At 35.4% G+C, this 18,972-nt stretch overlaps 2 protein-coding genes across 2 annotated transcripts; both read left to right on the forward strand.

Moving 5' to 3' along the window:
* The first annotated feature begins 1,462 nt into the window (after positions 1-1,462).
* Positions 1,463-5,642, forward strand: crdh (cone RDH). The gene is made up of 7 exons (XM_039680959.2): positions 1,463-1,712; positions 2,463-2,597; positions 2,877-3,068; positions 3,153-3,314; positions 3,720-3,839; positions 3,972-4,176; positions 5,139-5,642. Exons 1-7 carry the CDS (start codon positions 1,622-1,624, stop codon positions 5,242-5,244), a joined length of 1,011 nt encoding a protein of 336 aa, XP_039536893.1. The 5' UTR covers positions 1,463-1,621; the 3' UTR covers positions 5,245-5,642.
* A 1,020-nt stretch (positions 5,643-6,662) lies between these two features.
* On the forward strand, positions 6,663-16,880 carry vps45 (vacuolar protein sorting 45 homolog). The gene is made up of 15 exons (XM_039681031.2): positions 6,663-7,064; positions 7,475-7,609; positions 7,682-7,742; positions 7,857-7,936; positions 8,038-8,106; positions 8,412-8,549; positions 8,750-8,860; positions 9,188-9,322; positions 9,658-9,771; positions 9,902-10,069; positions 11,272-11,430; positions 12,672-12,779; positions 13,295-13,416; positions 14,253-14,384; positions 16,350-16,880. The coding sequence occupies exons 1-15, from the start codon at positions 6,972-6,974 to the stop codon at positions 16,429-16,431; spliced, it is 1,707 nt and encodes a 568-aa protein (XP_039536965.1). The 5' UTR covers positions 6,663-6,971; the 3' UTR covers positions 16,432-16,880.
* The last annotated feature ends 2,092 nt before the right edge of the window (positions 16,881-18,972 follow it).

Raw genomic sequence — 18,972 nt, forward strand, 5'->3', positions numbered from 1 at the left:
GAAGTTTGTTTCCGCCACAGAATAAAAAATAAAAAAAGGTTTTGCAACATTTATCTTACAAATCTGATGTTTCTTCTCGTAATTGCGAGCTTTAATATATCACAATTATGACTTTATAACTCGGAAATGCGAGTTTATATCTCACAATTCTTCTGACTTTATTTCTCGAAGTGCGAGTTAAGTCGCAATTTTATGACTATATGTCTCGCAATTATGACTATACCTAGCAATTGCGAGGTTAAATCTCACAATTCTGACTTTAACTCGCAATTGCCACAACCAAGAAAATAATTAGCATTTTAGACATGGCTTCCCCTTGATTTTCTACCGGGAAAATCTCTTTTTCTGATTTTCTACCTTTTATGAATGGCAGGTTTATGTTAAATAAGAAATACATTCTAAATAAGATCTTTTTTTGGAACATACAGTAGGCTATCCACAATCTTACCTTAGAATAAACATTTTAATCGTGTTTATTAAACATATGTTAGGTTATGCCATTTTTTTAGCACTATGTTTTAAAACAAGGCAGTTTCAAAATTCACATAAGATCATCAAACTGTCAACTGTGTTGTAGGTAAACAAAACATAGGTTAATTTTAACTGACCATATTTATTTAAAATCATTCTAAAAACCCCCACTGCTGCACACCCTTGCTTGCACCTAGTAATCAACAGAGCGGCTCTGGTAGTCAAGTAAAAAGGATAAACTGAAACACTTTTTTTAGCCTGGGAAGTAGGACTCTATAAAAAAAAAAAAGTAGGTCATGTGCATGTACAGCATGGACGGGCAACTTCTGTCCTTAAGGGCCAACTGTCCTGCAGAGTTTAGCTCCATCTAATTAAACACACATGAACAAGCTATTCAATGTTATCAAGATTAGCCTACTAGAAAAGAGTTTTTGTCATGTTTGGAGCTAAACTCTGCAGGACAGTGGCCCTCCAGGACCGAAGTTGCCCATCCCTGATACAGTACAGTGTGTTTTGTTTATGTGGCTGTACTGGGTTATTAATAAGAAAGCACAATTTAAAACACATGACATTTAGACTAACTAATTTGATCAACACGGTCCCTGCCAAATCCAATACACACCCTCTTGTCAGACTTGCCAAACATTTCCATACTTCTGATCAGGTAATACAATAAAACCACCACAATAGTGCCAAAAAACTGAATAAGGCCATAAGAGCGAGGGGAGGGCCACATGACCCATACAACATACCCCCAAAAAAGCTTTTATAGCTTAAAATATCCTAAATATGTTTTTAAATGCCTCAGACTAAAATTAAGTCACATCTAAGACATAAAGACATCAACTTCTAATGAAAAGCCTTGCGTTACTAGTCTGCTATAGAAGTGGAAATTGTTTTGATCAATGTTTTTGTTATTCGCATTTCTGTCTGACCGTAAGCCATGGAATCTAACATGATCTTGACTTAATCTTCTTATGCCTCAACCCAGCCCTGCACGCGGGGTGATTAGATATGTTAGCTGGCACTGAGCTTGATGGTGGCCGTGCACTAGAAGCCACAGCTTTTTTATAAACAAAGAAAAGAGTTTAGTACTATATGACAGAAAATAAAATGAAAGCAGAGCTGAAAGCGCATCACAGTGGATGACATGTATCTCTCTGCAGCCACACAAATGTGGGAGGAACTGAAGGCAAATCGTCTCGCCCAATTCGGCACAGTAACTGCGGTCACAGCTATTAGTAAGTTACATAATGTCATTTCCTCTCATTCTAACTTTTGGTGGGCTGAAACAACATTTCAGTCAGTTATGAACTAATACAATTTCTTCCATATGTATTGTAGAATATTATAAACAGCACAGTTTCAGCGCTGTTCAGAAGGTACAATGTTGTGGCTCAAGAGGTACTTGATGTAGCTTAAGGGATAACAGAATAGCAGATTAGAATTCAGAGGCTGTGTTTTTTTTTACTACAAAAAACATGATTGTAATACCAAATCTATTATATATATATATATAGCTACACACACACACACAATTGGGAAAAAAAAAGCTGAAGTACTAAAATTACTTAATAAATAAATAAATCAAGGCTAAATAGTTATATTTAGAAAAGCACATCATTAAATGACTAAAACTAAAATAAAAACTGAAAATATAAAAATAATAGCTAATTCAAAAGGTTTATAAATACTATAATAGCATGTAATACTAAAATAACACTTATTCTAATTAGAATTGGATTTGGTTGGTAATTTGTTTTCACAGAAATTGTATATATATATATATATATATATATATATATATATATATAATTAAATGGATATTTGTATCATGGATCTCATTGATTTGATATCAAATCTGCTAAAGGGCAACAGCCAGCTCTCCAGCAGTGATCTTATCAGCACTTTGTTTAGATCTTTAAAAGTCTGTGTTTTCTGCGTGTATTGGAAGAATGTGCTCTATCACAAATGGATTTCTTCAAAAATAGGTTTGGTTTTGCTGAGAAAATGGATTGCAGGCGGAGTGTGTCGCTGCCGCGTGCGACTGGATAGAAAGACAGTCGTCGTTACTGGTGCCAACACTGGGATTGGAAAAGAGACGGCACATGACTTGGCCATGAGAGGTAAACGCTGCATTCTTAAAAAATAAAGGTTCTCAAAGAGGGGTTTTCACACCCTTTTTGGTTCCCCAAAGACCATTTTAGCGAACACTTCTTAAAATAACCCTTTTTGTGAATACCATTTTAATAACCTTTTTCCACTATAAAGAACCCTTTGAGCAATGGAAAGGTTCTTCATGGATCCATCAATGCCAATCAAGAACCTTTATCTTTAAGAGTAAAGAAAGTATAGATTTTGGAGGATTTTAGCTCAGACTGAATATTTTCTGGTGTTTTTTTCAGGGGCTCGGGTTGTGATGGCTTGTCGAGATCTTTCAAGAGCAGAAAAGGCTGCTGCAGAGATTCGCAGATCTACAGGAAATGGCAACATAGTAGTTCGGCACTTAAACCTGGCATCTCTGTTCTCCGTACGGCAGTTTGTGCAGGAATACACTGCCACTGAGGATCGACTGGATATACTTGTTAACAATGCTGGTGAAACATTTGACTTCATTACTAGTTATTCAGCAAATCACACTGTGCTTTTCGCTGCATTGTTAAATACGATAAATTTTTTAGGAGTGATGATGTGCCCTAAAAGCCTCACTGAGGATGGCTATGAAACCCAGTTTGCTGTCAATCATTTGGGCCATTTCCTCCTGACTGTTCTGCTCCTGGACATGCTGAAGAAGTCTAGTCCAAGTCGAGTTATCAATGTATCCAGCATTGCTCACAAAGGAGGTAAAACCGCCTATAACATCATGCTTTTTAAATATATTCTAAAAGAAGGTTCCAAAGAAAGATTTTCACAGCGATGCAATAGAATCAGATGAACCATTTTTGGTTCCATAAAGAATCTTTCAGTTCTTAAAAATCTAAAGAAACTTTTGTGCAATGGAAAGAGTGCTATTAAATTATTAATGTTTTTAAGGATGAACTTTAAGTGAATGTAAGATGTGAGCAAATGTTGTAAACACTCATTTGCCCCTTTTTTCACAATTAAATATCTACACTTGTTCTTGCATTGACCAATAACTGATATGGTAATAATACTGTATATACATCTCTTCTGTGTCATTTCTAAACATTATCACAGAGATTCATGAGACCATACAACATATTTCAGTCCGATGACCTTTCTCATAGGTAAGATCCACTTTGATGACCTTAATTTCAGCAAGGCACCGTACGATTCCCTGGTCAGCTACAGGCAAAGCAAACTTGCCAACCTGCTGTTTACTCGCGAGTTAGCACGGAGGATTAAAGGTTTGTGTGCCCATCCCCAATACATCAGTCACATTTAAACATAAAAAAAATGCTGCAAAAAAACTGTTTTAAAAATTCATATTGTATGTTCCCTTCATTATCCTTGTTCAATCCTGCTCTGTTTTTTATTAGGGTCTGGTGTGACTGTGTACTCCCTTCACCCTGGAGTAATCCGCACTGAACTGGGACGTTACGTGCAGACCCGCTACCCTCTGCTCAGTGTCCTGTTGTCTTTCCCTGCTCTTTTACTGATGAAAACCCCCAAACAAGGTGCTCAGACGTCCATCTACTGTGCGGTTGCTGAGGGGTTGGAGTCTCACAGTGGCTGCTATTTCAGGTGAGCTGTTAAAGAGGGCCTATTATGCCTTGATTTTGTTTTTGGGCTCTACTAGAATATGTTTTCATGCTTGAATGTTCAAAAACACCTTATTTTCCCCATTCTCATATATTGTTGCAGCTCCTCTCTTCCCAGTCTGTCAGTAACGCTCTGTTTAGTTCCTGTCTCTATGAAGCCCCTCCTTCTGAAAAGCAAAATGTTCACTGATTGGTCATCTGGATTAGTGTGTTGTGATTGGTCAACCGCTTCGAGCATGTTTGGGGGAATGTAACGCGCATTAACATAACTAACTCAACCAAGAATTAGCGGTAAATATTTCAGTGAGGAACATTGTGACAAGTTCATTCCTGAAAGAAACCTTAAGACTACAATGGAGGCGTTTCACGGAGTTCAAAAACAGTGCGCACTGATATAGACAATAAAGGCACGTTCACACCAAGGACGAGAACTATAAAGATAACAATAAAGACAAGACAGTTCTAAAAATCGTTTTCAATGTTTAAGAATAGCAGAGGTTACAACGCAACTATAACGATAACAGAAAAAAGAATTACCTTCAGAACGATTTTATACAGCTGGTGAATGATAAAAACAGTGAGCTCAAGCATTTAAAGTGGCAGACAAGCACACGCTTAGAATAAACAGAACAATATCGTCTGTTGGTCTGCTAATAAAGTTATCTTTATATTTATCATTCTTGGTGTGAACGGGCCTTTACTCCCTTTAGAGTGACTTTGTGCTTTGTAACTTTGCAGACCTTTTTCATGCTCAAACAGCAACATCACACTTGAAAGTTGAAAGTTTAAGAATGCATATAGGACCCCTATAATATTATTATTCTGCATGACCTAGGCCTTTACATCATTCATGTAACGGGTTTGTATTGTAATTTCTCTAAAGATGTTACCTTTTCTGTTTCTAACATTTCTGCTTGACACTGGATGATTATGATCTTTTTACAGTGATTGTAAGCTGAAGGAACCAGCTCCTGAAGGTAAAGATGATCTTGCTGCTCTGCGATTATGGGAAATAAGTGCAAAGCTTGTGGGCTACCAAGAAGAGAACTGACAACACTCCACCAAGATCTATATAATACCATACAGGAATGCTTTGTATGCAGCTAGCAACACTCAGATCGTATTTTCTATCTTTGAAGTTTTTTTTTTTTATTAAATGAAAGCTGTATTTAAATCGAATTGATTATGAGTGGTTTAATCAACTGAATCAGTACTGTAACTGTTGTAATTCCCATGTCTTGCACATGGCAGTATAAATGTAAGATATTGATATTTGTCTCACCATTTGTTATTTTAAAGCTGTTTTGAAGTATCTCATTTGATGATTAATAAAGTTTTATAAAATCATCTTTATTGTAACCTAAATAAAATCAAATAACATACATCAATTTTAGCATTAGACATAAAATAAAACAGTGGTGCTGATGTTCGAGTCATGTCCAAATCGTTTACAATGATTTCAAATCTGTAAGCTGAATTTGTTCATGAATCCGCCTGAATTGGACCGAACACTGCACTGAACAAGCATTTTTTTTTTTTGATGACAATACAATTTTGAATGAAATCATATTATTGTAACAATGATGTTTGGGGAAAAAACAATAGCCATAAATTAATTTTCAGTTAGCGGAAACGCATTAGGCTATGTAGCACAAGTATGAAATGAAATTACTTTAACATAATACTTTTAAATTTACAATACATTTTTAGTTACTTTTTCAAATTAATAACACAGGTTTTCCCATTTACTGAATAACACCTCTCCTGTCCCCATGTTGTGTTCGCTGTGTACACACAAAGTCCTTTTAGGATGGTTACTTTGTGGTAGCTATGTCCAATTCCAAATCATTCTTCAAAATGAATGAAGAGTCGAATATTTTCAATCAAATCTTTAACGAAACTGACTAAATTGATCCGAGCACTGACACTGAACCAACCATGGAACCAACATAATATTGCTGGTAAAGATAAAAGTTTAAAGAGATAATAACTATGTAATAATGTTATAAATCAATAAATAATACTTTAGAAGCTGGTAAAAAAAAAAAAAAAAAAAAAAAAAAACAGTGATAAAGAGTTGTCTGGTTGAGATGTCCGTTTCGTGACCAAATCGTTCTTCTGAGTCGAATCTTTAAAATGAATTATTTCACGAAACCGACACTGACTCACTGAACCAACATTTTAAAGCTCATAATATATATATATATATATATATATATATATATATATATATATATATATATATATATATGTATATATATATATATGTATGTATGTATGTATTTATTTATTTTGGTGATTAATGAGATCATAACTTTACGTACTCATGCTATAAAACACATAAACGACACAGAAGTTAGTAAAGAAAAATATACGGAGAGTTCAGTGAAATTACGCTCAGGAACGAGTCCTTCCTTACCAAAATGGCGTTTTATTTACTTCGTTTTACGTAGCGGCCTTGAATTATGGGATATTGTTCATGCTGTACGAACTGTTACCAGATCAGTTGAACTGGTAAATTAAACACGCAAGACTGGGACATCGATTGAACTACAACAGATCCCAAATCAGAGGCGGACCAGAGGGCGGACCGAATACTCGTGTACACCGGAAGTAGTAGGAAGCCCAGTGAGTTGTCTGTCTCCCATTGTCAACAGTATTTTGTATGCGGGAGTTTACTGATGAAAAGAGCCGTTTATCATTAGTTAAACAACTTTGAAACGATTCGATAATTTAAACAATTTTCACTGACAATTAGAACACATATAAAACGAAAAAATGAACGTGACTCTGGCTGTCAAGCAGTACATTTCCAAAATGATAGAGAGCAGCGGACCCGGGATGAAGGTGCTGCTGATGGACAAGGAGACGGTAAGTGAATTTTAACAGCTTTAACAGTTCAAGCATAAAAGCGCATGTGCTAAGCCACTGATAATTTAGTACTGTCTGCAGTGTGCAGCGTAAATGGGTTTTGCTGTCGTTTTACATGTCATGTGTCTTAAAGGGATAGTTCATCCTAAAATGAAAGTTTAATCACTTTCAAGTTGTTCCAAAACAGAATGTTGGTAACCAGACAGAAACTCATAGAGGTTAGGAACAAAATGAGGGTGAGTAAATTTTGTAATGAACTTTCATTTTTGGGTGAACAATCCCTTTAACCAAATGTAACTACTAATATATTTTTAAAGTTGAGGGTTGTGTTGCAAAAGTAGTCCGCAGTCTACATAGACAGTGACTAACAGTGGTCAAAACATTGCTTGCTTTTTCTCTTTACTTTACAGACCAGTATTGTGAGTGTGGTGTACACTCAGTCTGAGATCCTGCAGAAGGAGGTCTACCTTTTTGAGCGCATCGACTCACAAAACCGAGACAACATGAAGCACCTCAAAGCGATCTGCTTTCTCCGGCCAACCAAGGTTTTTATCATGGTCTCTTATAGAATATATAGATTTAGACGTTATTTCATACTTGAATGTCTCTGCTTTCAGGAGAATGTAGAGCACCTGATTCAAGAGCTTCGTCGGCCCAAGTATAGTGTCTATTTCATCTGTGAGTACCAGAAATATATCAGAGTGTTGCATCAATTTACCTCTTTATGAATATAAGTTTGCAGAATATGTGCTTATAAGGGTGGTCACTGACTTTAGGACTTATTCTGTGCAGATTTCAGTAACGTGATCAGTAAGAGTGAGATAAAGGTTTTGGCTGAGGCAGATGAACAGGAAGTAGTTGCAGAAGTGCAGGTCGGCCGCCTTCTTTTTAATTAAGTATTCTTCATAAATATGATTTCCATATAGTGTCTACAAAATGTTGTCAAACTTTCTAAAAAATGTTGTTTCTCTAGGAGTTCTATGGAGATTTCATTGCTGTGAACCCACATCTTTTCTCCCTCAACCTTCAAGGTGTATCCAGGGTAAGATTTCTTTTTAAAAAACTTTTAAAAAAAATAGGGAACTAGTTTCAGCTAACAAAAAAAATGTAATTGGCCCCTTTAAATATATATTTTTGTTATTTATTAGGGATTAATGTATGCTATGATACTAAACCAAAAACTGGTGCAGAACATGTAAAGTAGTTTACAAGATCTAACAAATTACTAGTGCTGCTTGAAGTCTTGAATTTAAGTTAATCGTTATCTCACAACTATCGTCGGCTCTCTTGTGAGCACAAATCCTTCTGTTTGATGCTCTCTATGAATATTTCTGTTTGTGTTTATAGGGTCGCAGTTGGGAGCCGAGTGTCCTGCCTCGAGTCACTCAGGGTTTGACATCAGTGCTGCTGGCCCTGAAGAAATGCCCCATGATCCGCTACCAGCTCTCTTCTGACATGTCCAAAAGGCTGGCAGAGAGTGTCAAAGTAAGACCTTTTTAAAATTTTTTTTTAATTTTTTGACATTTTGTAATTGTATCATAGATCTGTAGTATGCATTATCTTTGACCTTTTGGTGAACAGGTCATTTTTTTTAAATAATTTGATTGACTACAGATTTGATTGACTCATAATAACTAATAATGTGACTTGTACAATGACTAATAATCTGCTTGTGTTTCCCACAGCAAATCATTACAAAGGAGTATGAACTGTTTGACTTCAGAAAAACAGAAGTACCTCCTCTTCTCCTTATTTTAGACAGAAGTGATGATGCCATTACTCCGCTTCTCAACCAGGCAAGAAACAATGTCTCTTAATAATGTTGCATGCAAATCTCATATTACAGAACAAGATCCATATGCAAAATCCCAGTCCTGACCACCAGAGGGAGATATAGCCCATGGTTTTATTCTGGATTACAATAGAAAACTGCTAAAACAGTGTCAGACATTAATTTGGATGCTTCTTTTTATTCTTTTTCTTTATTATGAGATTTACAGGAGCCAGTGCGTCCTGCTTGCATTTACTGAAAAAAATGTTACTGCAGCAAAATAAATATAACATAATGATTTTAGTGTGCTATTGTAGCAAATTTTACATGTGCATGCATTTGCTTCCTCTAGTGGACATATCAGGCCATGGTTCATGAGCTACTGGGCCTCAATAACAACCGCATAGACCTGTCGAGAGTGCCTGGAATCAGTAAGGACCTACGGGAGGTGGTCTTGTCTGCAGAAAATGATGAATTTTATGCAAATGTGAGTAACATTGTTGAAAATATTGTCTTTTTGTTTGAAGTACATAAAGAGATTCCATTAAAGGATGTAATACACCATACAATTATTTACACTGTAACACTTTTACTTTTTTTGTTGTTGAAAAATTTTAAATTATGACATACAATGATTGACATATTAAACATTTCTAGGTTACTAGTTAAATTAGCAAATTTGTGACTCGTCCATGTCGAACTCCTTATAAACTTATTAAAGCAAAAGAAAGAGCAAATACTAAGAAATGGTTTCTTTTTTTGTGATCTGAGACTTTTGGACCCCACACTAAATGTTGTTTTCTCTCTCTTTCTCTTAATAAGAACTTGTACCTGAATTTTGGTGAGATTGGAACAAACATCAAGAACCTAATGGAGGATTTTCAGAAGAAAAAGCCCAAGGACCAACAGAAATTAGAGTCAATATCTGACATGAAGGTGAGCAGACCAATAATACTGTTCACTGTAGCACATCATCTTATATGAAGAGTGAACCATGAAGACCCCTCATCCAGAACTTTTATTATTGTGTTACAGTATTGTGATCACTTTCTGGCCCCCTCTGTAGGCATTTGTGGACAACTACCCCCAGTTTAAGAAAATGTCGGGGACTGTCTCAAAGCACGTGACCGTGGTTGGGGAGCTGTCCCGGCTGGTCAGTGAAAGACAGCTGATGGAGGTGTCTGAGGTGGAGCAGGAGTTGGCCTGCCAGAGTGACCACTCCAATGCACAACAGGTCAGAGTTTGACACGCAGTCTAATCACAAACAGCTGATCATTCTTTTGCAATATCACTATTTGAAATTTTTTTTGATCAAATAAATGCAGTTTTGGTAAGCATAAGTATGGAAGCTTGTTTCCGCCATAGAATGAAAAATATAAAAGGTAATTGCGACTTTTTGTCTCACAATTCTGACTTTTTTTCTCACAATTGCAAGTTTACTTCTCGCAATTCTGACTTTATTTCTCAGAATTGCGAGATGGAAAGTCAGAATTGCAAGATATAAATTCAGAATTGCGTGATATAAAGTCGCAATTGCAAGATATAAAGTCAGAATTGCGTGATATAAAGTCGCAATTGTGTGATATAAAGTCAGAATTGCGTGATATAAAGTCGCAATTGCCTGATATAAAGTCAGAATTGCGAGATATAAAGTAAGATTTGCTAGATATAAATTCGCAATTGCGTGTTATAAAGTCAGAAATGCATGATATAAAGTCAGAATTGTGAGTTATAAAGTCAGAATTGTGAGATTTAAACTATTCTGAGGGGGAAAAGAGTTAGTCTTTTTTCCCCCTTAGAATTGGCCTGATAAGTCGCAATTGCGAGTTTAAATCTCACAATTCTGAGAAAAGATGTCAGAATTTCGCCATGTAAACTCGCAATTATGTGTTATAAAGTCAGAATTGCAAGATGTAAACTCGCAATTGTGAGAAAAAAGTCAGAATTGTGAGATAAAAAAACGCACTTCTGTCTTTTTTTTCCAGAATTGCGACTTTATATCACCCAATTCTGACTTTATATCTCGCAATTCTGACTTTATATCTCACATCTCTGACTTTATAACTCGCAATTGCGACTTTATATCACGCAATTCTGACTTTTTTTTCTCACAATTGCAAGTTTATATCTCACAATTCTGACTTTATTTCTCACAATTGCGAGATTTAAACTTGCAATTGTGAGAAAAAAAAGCCTAATTGTGAGATAAAAGTCACAATTATTTATTTTATTTTTTTTATTAAGTGGCAGAAACAAGCTTACACGCATATGAGCACTTACACGCATTCTTTCAAATACATACAAAAATCCTACCGACCCCAAACTTTTGAACCAAGTAAATGTCAATCCACAACGGTTTTTGTGATCGCCTACAGTATGTTAAGTGCTGTAAATCTTGCAGCGTTGCTAAAGATGACCTTGTTCCTCTTGCTGCAGAGTCTGAGGCGGCTCCTGCAGAACCCTCGGCTTTCTGAAATCGACGCTGTGCGTCTGGTGATGCTGTACGCGCTTCGCTACGAGAAACACAGCAGCAGTATTCTGCCCAGCCTTATGGAAGATCTCAATCGCAAAGGGGTGTCAGAGAGACACCGCAAGGTGAGGGACTGTGTCCTGTAGCACAGTGTATTGGTATTGATGGATGATCCAGATTAAAGGGATAGTTCACTTTGATTAATTTTTGGTATGTTTTAGCTTACCTCAAGGGCATCCAAGTAGGTGTCTTTGTTTCCACAGTATTTTTAATTTTGATATTTTTAGGTCAAACCATAGCCTGGTTAAAACCAGACCATTCTCAGTTGTAACTGAGATATGGTCTGGCAAAGCGTCATAGCCAAATCATTTTTGAAGGGTTGTCACCAATGGACGTCGCGGGTAGACCTAAAACCAATCAGAGCGATGAAGGAGATGATTTATGCAGAGCGGCAGCCGGCGGAGAAACATCTCCAAATGTTGTTCTTTGCTCAGTTTTTAACAAAAAGGAAACGTTCAAATCACTTAAAAACAGACGCGATAGCTGATTCGAGGGAGTGATGTTCGACGGCAGCGTCCATCTTTGTAATGTAGGCTACAAAATCTGCTTCAAAATCCCAGCGCTGTCGTCGTCGTGTAAAGCCCGCCCCAACGTTTCTGATTGGTGCCGCGATTTCTGCGGACTGGAAATGGGCTTGAATGAGCTCTTTCCCAGACTAACTTTCAGAGCAAATCTAAATTTGCCGGAAGTTGTCTGGGTTTTCCCAGGCTAGTCAAACCATTCATGTATATCAGTCATATAATGGAGGTCTATGGTCACCACCTCAAAGAGCATGCAGAGAGAAGTCCAAATTAAACATGATTTAATGACTCGTAATGTAAGTACACATTGATGGCCTAAGACACGAAACGAGCAGTTTGTGTGAGAAAACGAACAGTATTTATATAATTTTTACTTCTTGTAAAACCACAGCCACGTCCAAGTGATCTGAGGGTACAGGCGCTTTGTGGCTGTGGTTACAAGAGGTAAAAACGATATAAATACTGTTCAGTTTCCTGTCGTAGGCCATCAATGTGTACTTACATTTACAAGTCGTTAAATCATGTTTAATTTGGACTTCTCTGTGCATGCTCTTTGAGGTGGTGACCATAGACCATTATATGACTGATATACATGAATGGTTTGACCTAAAAATATCTAAATTGAAACTACTGCGGAAACAAAGACACCTACAGCTTGGATGCCCTTGAGGTAAGCTAAAACATACCAAAAATTAATTTCAAAGTGAACTATCCCTTTAATTTGATAAAATCCTACTATTATTAGTACTGTTATTAAAAAGGAAAGCATCTTTCCTGTACTGCAGATGGTGCAGGCCATGGTGGAATATGGTGGAAAACGAGTCAGAGGAAGTGACCTCATTGCTCCTACAGATGCTGTGGCCATTACCAAGCAGTTTTTCAAAGGACTTAAGGTAGATCATGTTTATGGCCCTCTGGCTGCATTATTCTTTACATTTTCAAAGCACAAAGTCACTTCAATGAGTGTTAGTCTCTGTCAGTGCACACTGTTTCTGAACTCTCTGAAACACCTCCATTGGCATTTAAGAATGATCCATAAAATGCTGCAATAAAGCTGATCTAGTTATGCAATCACAGCCTCTGTTGATGCAAAGTCATGTGAGGTTTTTGTTGCACATTATTCAGCAAATATGTTTTGTATCATAATTTATGTACATTTTCTTAACGGATAAAAAATGTCTAAATTGAGTGAATTATTAATTTTTAAATGAATGTGTATTTTGGTTTCCATCCAGTGAATTATTTATTTATTTTTTTTAAATGAAAAATCCAGAAAATGCGCCTAAAAATAGGTGTATGGAAGCATATTCAATGTAAGATATGTGAAAAATAATGGTTAAGACATGAAATCCTATTCCAGTGGACCCCAAAAGACTGCTGTTAAAAACTTGTTTATGTGTTTGAATAGGGAGTTGAAAATGTGTACACACAGCATCAGCCGCTTCTACATGACACGCTGGATCAGCTGATCAAGGGACGTTTGAAGGACAGCCAGTTCCCCTACCTCGGGCCAAGTTCTCTGAGAGACAGGTGATACAGATACATAAATAGACTGTCATTCACACTCATGCATTAATAATATACAGGCACACTTATAGACATTTACTGTGAGGGTTTTGTTGTTGCTTTGAAGAGTGTTATTTCTGTGTCTCACTACGAAATGCGTGGATTTAAAACATGGACTAGAGCTGCATGATTATTGATAAATTGAGAATCACGATTTATTTGGTTTAAAATAGAGATCAAGATTCTTCCACGATTCTGAATAAACAAATAACTTGTAATTTACTAGAGGTTCTGACAAATGTTAATTGCTGCAGTCTATTAGATTTAAATGTTTTTTAGAAAAATTCAATGACTCACTCATACAGACTTCACTTGTTTTAGTACTGAATGAAACAGCTTTTTTTGAACAATCTCTTGATTTAATGATTTAAAGAAATTTTTAAAGTACATTTTTACCAGTCACTTGATAACGATGTAATCGATTCAATCTTCATTCCCTCTATTTTGATCTCTTTCTTAGACATCGGCGTTTATATCTGAACTATAAATGTTTATCCCTGTACTTCAGTGATAATTTGAATTAGCGTAACACAGAAATAAAGATACTGTGGTTGAAAAGAGTGTTTGTGAAGCTGTTTCATACTTCTATATGACAATTGCTCTTTCTGGATCAATGGCGGCTCCAACGCAGCTTTGAATGTCCACTGTGATCATACTTGCATGTCATCGGTTTACTAGACATAGTGCATGGTTGTCATTAAGGAAAAAGATTATGTGGGTGTTTGAATCAAGATGTGCAGCTCCAACATGGACTGCAGTTAAATAAACTTGCTCCTTCACACTATGTCTCCACTTTTTAGACCTCAAGACATTATAGTCTTCATAATTGGCGGGGCCACTTACGAGGAGGCGCTTACTGTTTACAACCTGAACCGCACAATGCCAGGGGTACGCATCATACTCGGGGGCACGGCCATTCACAACACTAAGAGGTCAGTGTTTTTAAATGCTCTCAACGCTGATGTCTCTTTTCACCATCTCATCTCTATCCAATAGCCCTCTGGCACACAAGCTCTAATGCCTTATTCAAATAGGATCCAGGTTATAGAGTGACATCAGCCCTAGAATGGCATTGTGTAAAGAACATACAATTGTTGTTCCGTATGACTTCAATGAATCATTCAGGTTCTCATTCTGACTATATAGACTATATGGATTTTTGTTTCTTGGTGGTCTAAGTTATTAAGTTTCTTATTTAAGATATTAATTATGTATGTACTATATGCAATATCCCTCAAAAGTTTAGGGGGTTTATGTTTTTAAATGACGTCTCTTCTGCTCACCAAGGCTGCTTTATTTGATTAAAAATAAAGACAAACAGTAATATTGTGAAATATTATATGACAATTTAAAATTACTATTTTCTATTTTAATATATTTTAAAATGTAATTTGAAAGCTGAATTTTCAACATCATTACTGTTGCTGATCACACATCAGTTTTCAGTGTCACATAATCCTTCAGAAATCATTCTAATATGCTGATTTTATGCTCAAAAAACATAAATTATTATTTTCAATGTTGAAAACAGTCGTGTACCATTTTCCCCCCAAAATTCTATGATAAATAGAAAGTTCAAAAGAACAGCATTTATTTAAAATATAATCTTTTCTAACATTATAAATGTCTTTACTGTAACTTTTGATCAATTTAACTCATCCTTGATGAATAAAAGTATTTCCTAATTTCTTTCCCCCAAAAATAAAAAATAAATTCTTAATGACCCCAAACTTTTGAATGGTAGGGATTAATGTTACAAAAGCTTTCCATTTCAGACCAATTCTGTTCTTTTGAACTTTCTATTCATCAAAGAATCCTGAAATAAAAATGTAAACAACTGTTTTCAACATAATAATCATAAATGTTTCTTGAGCATGCTATCATATTATAATGATTTCTGTAGGATCATGTGACACTGAAGACTGGAGTAATTATGCTGTAAATTCAGCTTTGATCACAGGAATAAATTACACGTCACTATATATTCACATAGAAAATAGCTGTTTTAAATTGTAATAATATTTCACAATATTACTGTTTTTTTGTGTGTGTTTTTTTTTATCAAATAATTGCAGCCTTGGTGAGCAGAAGAGACTTCTTTTAAAAACATAAAAAAATCTTACCGATCTAAAACTTTTGACCGGTAGTGTATATATATAAAAATGTGATCAAAGCTGAATTTTCAGCATCATATATACGGTACGGTATATAGACTTTTATTCAGCAAGGATGCATTAAATTGATCATTAGTGACAGTAAAGACATTTATAATGTTACATAAGATTACTATTTCAAATAAATGCTGTTTGAACTTTCTATTCATCAAATAATCCTGAAAACTGTTTTCAACATTGATTAGAATCAGAAATGTTTCTTGAGCAGCAAATCATCATATTAGAATGATTTATGAAGGATCATGTAACCCTGAAGACTGGAGTAATGATGCTGAAAATTTAGCTTTGATTACAGGAATAAATCAAATTATTATAATAATTTACAATATTATTGTTTTTACTTATTTTTTCTGTATTTACATATGTTGTCTGCCATGTAAACTCTAAATGAATCTATATATTTTTAACCAAATAAATTTAGTTTAGCTAAACTTCATAAAGCTTCAATTCATTTACACCCTAAAATAACCAGATCTGTGGCTTTTGTACACTATAGCCCTTACAGTAGATACTAGTTTACCTACTTGACTCTATAAACTTCCGGAAACAAAATATGTCATTTAAATATATTTGCATGATCATTTTGCTTTCTGTTTGTTTGTAATCTCTCATTGTTTGACGAATTTTGTTACCCACTGAGGATTGTTTAAACCCAACTCAACAAGTCATATCCAGTGCTGACTGGATATGTTCCCCTAAATATGTTCCCCTTCTCTGTTTCAGCTTCCTGGAGGAAGTGACGCTCGCAGTGGGTTCGGGTGGAGACCGGACACAAGGACGAGGCCGTCAGATGAGCCGACGTTGAGCTTTTATCATCAATCATATTAATGTGTGCTGTCTTTTCTCTCTCCTTACATTCCTTTCAAATATTTCAGTTTTTGGGAGGAAAATCCGTCACACTGCACAATAAGGCTCAATTCTTTAACATTAATGAACAACAATTTGCACAGCTTAAATAAGAGAATCATAAATATACTATTGTTCATTTTTAATTCATGAGTGCTCATAAGAACAAGTAACAACTTGAATTGATAAAAATGTGTTAGTATATGTGCAGAAATATTTAGGAAACATTCGCCTAGATAAATAAATACTGTAAAATTCTTGTTCATTGTTAGTTCATGAGACTATGTGCTAACTAGTGAATCAAGTGTAGTGTTATCATCTATATACTATAGTGTTGATAATGATATGTGAAACACTGTAAATGTGCATAACTTTTATGATCACGTGTAAATAATGCCCCAAAAGTGATCACAATGACAGCATTTTTATTTATTGGATTGGTGATGCTATTGATCTTTTTTGGAAAGAAGACTACTGTATGTTCAGTAAAAAAGTATAAAATGATATATCTTTTAAATATACTATAAACAGGCTGCTCTGTGTATATAACTTGGGTGACAATAATATGAAGTTTTACATCAAAAGTGCCCGACAAAGCTGGAAAAATCATTCCAACAGTTGGGTTTTAAAAAAAAATTGTTCCACCATATTTGTTATAACTTGTATTATTATTTTTAACATCACTATCCATGCAGCTAAATTAAATGGCATGTTGCAAATATCCAGACATTAATAAATGTTTTTAAAATTATAAAAGATCATGGATGTTTATTTGCAGCGTGTCATCTGCTCATGAAAAAGAGCTCATTAGTTCAGCCTGTTATTATAATATTAACGTCAAAGGCTTTTAACAATTAAAATGACAGTTCTTGGTGGACTGAGTTTAAATCGGCTAACTATAAAGCCTTGTATAAACATCAATGTATTTGCATCTCAGTGTGTCTGTAAATGCGTGTCTTTTTTGAATAAGCTTTGCCTTTGTACATACTGTAGCTTGATAAACTGGACAACATGATAAATAAGTGACGATATTTTATGATGCTCTTCAATAAATGAAAAGTAAAAAATGAAAAATCTAATAATTTCAGATCAACCCTTTTTTTCTCATGTTTTTATTACCACTAAAGGCCGTATAACCAACATCCCAAATGATTTACTGATTAAATTGAATGAAGTAGATGGAGTTTAGCCCTGACCTTTTTGGTCATCACTTTAACCTCCAGAGCTTAAACCCCCATAGACAAGTTCAGGTTGCTCCACTATAACTCCCCTTCCTCCCTCACTAATCACATCCATTAATCCCCACTATCATCCAGACGACGGCAGACCTGAACCACTTAATGGCTTTAGAGCACAGTTTGCTGTGTGTGGATGGAAAAAAAAAACCCCATTAACTGTTGCTTATGATGAGTCAGTAAAGGGCCTGGTAGATTTCCTATGTCACAACTGATGTGTTGTCCCAAAATACACATACATACAGTGGAACAAAAATGAGGTCCATGATGTGTCTGTTTGTTATTTCCAGACAGACTTGGATAAAAGAAATCTGTCCCAATGAACCCAAGGGAAACATTTCTTGCTTCGTTCTAGAATAATGTGGTCAATTTATGTGGAAGGAAAAGAAGCTTAGAGCAGTGTAATTATAGTGATGTAGTTTGTCCTTCTGAGTGTGTGTGTGTGTGCCTGTGTGGTTTTCTCAGAGCTTGTAGGGAAAATCTTCGGAAATCCCCCTATATACTTGAGTTACATAATAAACATTTTCTATTTTAAAGTTTAAGTTCATGATTTTGTTTTATTGTGGTTGTTGCGATCCAGAAGGATGACTGCAAATAAGGAGAGATGAATACCACTGCATTGCAAAATATCTGAGCTTTATTTTATTCTTTCTAAAAAATGAGCCTAGATCTAAAAATGCTGGGTTGTTTTAACCCAACTTTGGGTCAAATATGGACAAACCCAGCCATTGGGTTAAATTTTTTAATGACATTTTAACCCAAAATTTGGGTTCGTCCATATTTGATCCAAAGTTGGGTTAAAACAACCCAGCATTTTTTAGAGCCACAGGTATTGACCCAAAGACAAGAAACTGCCACACATAATTCTAACAATTGGATGTGCAATGCATGCTCTCATTTGTCTTTTTAAACTTTTGCCACATTTCTTTTTAGATTTACTGAAACAAAGCTATTACACAAGTGTATATTCCAGAATGTTAAGTTTTCTTAAGTTAAGTTCTGTATAGACTAAACAACGAACATTTACACTCTTAGGAGAAAAGGAATGCACCAGTAGGTTTTCACACTGAATGGGGTAAGTTGTCACAATGGAACCTCCTTTATGATAAACATTTCAGCAAAGCAGTTAATAATCAATTATGAAGAAAAGTGCTAGAATCATTAGAAATGTGACAAGTGCCAGACCTGCAATTTATGAAAAATATTGCCTGAATATGTTTTATTCTGTTCTGTTCCCCATGTTGTTTTAGTTGCAGGACAACATT

The sequence above is a fragment of the Pimephales promelas genome, chromosome 18 (assembly GCF_988280905.1).
Source record: "Pimephales promelas chromosome 18, fPimPro1.hap1.1, whole genome shotgun sequence".
In the NCBI taxonomy this organism is placed as follows: domain Eukaryota; kingdom Metazoa; phylum Chordata; class Actinopteri; order Cypriniformes; family Leuciscidae; genus Pimephales; species Pimephales promelas.

Bases quoted from the DNA above. Each gene is read 5' to 3' on its own strand.
- crdh (XM_039680959.2), top strand. From the start codon at position 1,622: ATGTATCTCTCTGCAGCCACACAAATGTGGGAGGAACTGAAGGCAAAT. The intron at 3,315-3,719 runs GTAAAACCGCCT...CCTTTCTCATAG, and splicing joins CAGCATTGCTCACAAAGGAG to GTAAGATCCACTTTGATGAC. The intron at 3,840-3,971 runs GTTTGTGTGCCC...GTTTTTTATTAG, and splicing joins GTTAGCACGGAGGATTAAAG to GGTCTGGTGTGACTGTGTAC.
- vps45 (XM_039681031.2), top strand. From the start codon at position 6,972: ATGAACGTGACTCTGGCTGTCAAGCAGTACATTTCCAAAATGATAGAG. The intron at 7,610-7,681 runs GTTTTTATCATG...CTCTGCTTTCAG, and splicing joins GCTTTCTCCGGCCAACCAAG to GAGAATGTAGAGCACCTGAT. The intron at 7,937-8,037 runs GTCGGCCGCCTT...TTGTTTCTCTAG, and splicing joins AAGTAGTTGCAGAAGTGCAG to GAGTTCTATGGAGATTTCAT.